Below are 2,607 nucleotides of genomic sequence, written 5' to 3'. Positions count from 1 at the left end.
TTCGTTTAAGTAGAACTAAAACTGAATACATGGAATGTAATTTTAGTAGTAATAGCTCTAGTGACAGATGTGTGACTTTGGGTGATCAAATTATTAAAAGGTGTGAACGATTTAGATACCTTGGGTCCGTTGTTCAGAGCGATGGTGATATAGATGGGGATGTTAATAGTAGAATTCAAGTTGGTTGGTTGAAGTGGAGGAATGCTTCGGGCCTTTTGTGTGATAGAAAAGTACCGCTAAGACTGAAAGGAAAATTTTATAAGATGGTGGTGAGACCTGCAATGCTCTATGGCGCTGAAGGTTGGCCTTTAAAAGCGAAGCATAATAATAAGTTAAGTGTTGCCGAGATGAGAATGATTAGGTGGATGAGTGGCTTTACACTTAGAGACAAAATGCGGAATGAATATATTCGTGATAGGGTTGGTGTAGCTCCTGTGACAGACAAAATTAGAGAAAGTCGTCTTAGATGGTTTGGTCATATTAAACGTCGACCATTAGATGATCCGATTAGGAGAGTAGATGTTTTAAATTCGACTTGTGTTAAGAAAGGCAGAGGTAGACCTAGGAAGACTTGGGCTTATTGTATTAAAAATGATCTTAATTTACTAGAACTAAATGAAAATATGACACTAAATAGGACGCAATGGAGAAAAAGGATTCATGTAGCCGACCCCACGTAGTGGGATTAAGGCTTTGTTGTTGTTGTTGTTGTTTAAGTTTGGTTCAAGTAAGAAAATATATAGCTTCTCATAGCAACTAATCTTTTGAAAGTTAACCTTATTATCTTTCAAGCACTGCTATCTTATGCCTATCATAACTATTTTTTTTATCATATTCTTTGTACTTCTAAAATAATTATACATAGTCACTACTTCATGCTGCATAGTCAAAATTTCAACTGAAATCACTATATAATATCAGAAAACATAATCTTCCTTTCTTATTGGTTAAAAAGGAATATAGTTGAGATTCAGTGACCCCATTTTACAGCAATTAAATGTTCTTTTCCTTTGTTGAAGAATGCATTTATTACTGCAAAATTATAATTTACTACAAGATCAATATAGCTTCTCCCATTATATTTGTATCCCCTGCAAATCTATTCAATAAAGCTCAAACCAGAGAATATCATTAATAGAAATTGATAAATATTATAACAGTTATCGAAGGCTATTGATATCCTCGCTATTCCAAAATACAAATACATCAAATCGTTAAAGTTTTTTTTTCTTGCAATTTATCCAATCTTTTAGGAAATATTTTCGGAACGTGCTACAGCATAGCTATATCATAATAAAAATCTCCAACCATAGAGACCTGCAATAAGAAACCAACTGCATATCTCAATCTAAATAACTGTAAAATTGATAACCATGCCAACGAGAAAATGATAAAAAAGATAAATCATAAGAACTAAGTACTGAAACTAATTTCTATAAAGTGCTTATCATCAAAGAATTATCCAACATTAGAAGCAAATAAAATTAAAAGAATGAAAAATATAGTAAACGAGGAAACACCCATATTAACAATTACTTCTCAGGGCATGGATACTACATAATAATGCAAACAACATAACTAGATGCATACTACAGCATATACTGTCTGTAAGATTAGCAAGATGTGGATGGATAGAATTTAGCGAACCAATGATATAGAACATAACAATTGCCAAAACAAGTGGCATCATTTTCTCCATCCAATAGTTTTATTACAGACAGGAACAAGTACAATACCTAGCAAAAAAGCAGTCTTTGGTCTAAAAAATGTAAATACCATAAAAACAATTTTCCAATTCCAGGTTACCTGTATTTCAACCTAACATATAAACAAAATTCTCAATCTGATTGTACCACATCAAGAATCATACCTCCACACATTCCAAAAAAACTGAAATACACTGCCAGTTCAAGCGAACAAATCCTCCCAAACATCAGACATTATCACACCGGTTAATTCATCTTCATCTCCATCACCCCAAGCACCGCCCACTGACCACTCCGACGAGACCGTCTCCCCACTATTTTCCGGTCCAACAGATCCCGTCTCCTCCAGCCCCTCCTGCGTCCGCGAGAACCCGATCTGGTGGAACGAATCCCCCATGTCAACCTCAGCCACATCATCGGGCTCCACCACGCGGATGCGGAAGCGAGCTGTACGGGGGCGGCGGGAGCATGGGATCGCGGAGCGGCAGAGAGGGCATGAATTACGGAGCGAAAGCCAGGGCACGATGCAGTCGGAGTGGTAGTGATGGGAACAAGGGAGGCGACGGGCGAACGATCCGCGGGGGAGGTCGTCCTTGCAAATGGCGCAGACGGCGGCCGTATCGGCGATCTCTACGCTGGGGATGGCAGCAATGGAGTCATCGGGAGCGGAATTGGGGGTAGGGTTTGGAGATGGGAGATCCGGAGAGTGTTGAGAGGGGAAGTAGGAGGTGAGAGAGAGAGGAGATATGGAGTCAAGAGGGAGGAGGGAGTCGAAGCGGCGGCAATGAGGGCAAGGGAAAGGGGACGGGGAGGGGAGGAGGGAGACGCTCATGTCGCATTCGTGGCACCAGAAAGTGAGGGGAGGGAGACGGGAGGGGGCGGAGGTGGAGCATGTGGGAGG

At 40.2% G+C, this 2,607-nt stretch overlaps 1 protein-coding gene across 1 annotated transcript; it reads right to left on the bottom strand.

Moving 5' to 3' along the window:
* Positions 1-1,553: 1,553 nt before the first annotated feature.
* Positions 1,554-2,607, bottom strand: LOC110028798 (RING-H2 finger protein ATL65-like; the record flags this gene model as incomplete). Its single annotated transcript, XM_020730793.1, is given in 1 exon segment — positions 1,554-2,607. A coding segment is annotated over 1 exon segment (699 nt), but the record flags the coding sequence as incomplete, so codon positions are not given.

This window comes from Phalaenopsis equestris, unplaced genomic scaffold, assembly GCF_001263595.1.
Source record: "Phalaenopsis equestris unplaced genomic scaffold, ASM126359v1 Scaffold000531, whole genome shotgun sequence".
Taxonomy (NCBI): Eukaryota; Viridiplantae; Streptophyta; class Magnoliopsida; order Asparagales; family Orchidaceae; genus Phalaenopsis; species Phalaenopsis equestris.
The sequence above is the reverse complement of the archived record's forward strand: the minus strand, read 5'-3'. Positions and strand labels throughout refer to the sequence as shown.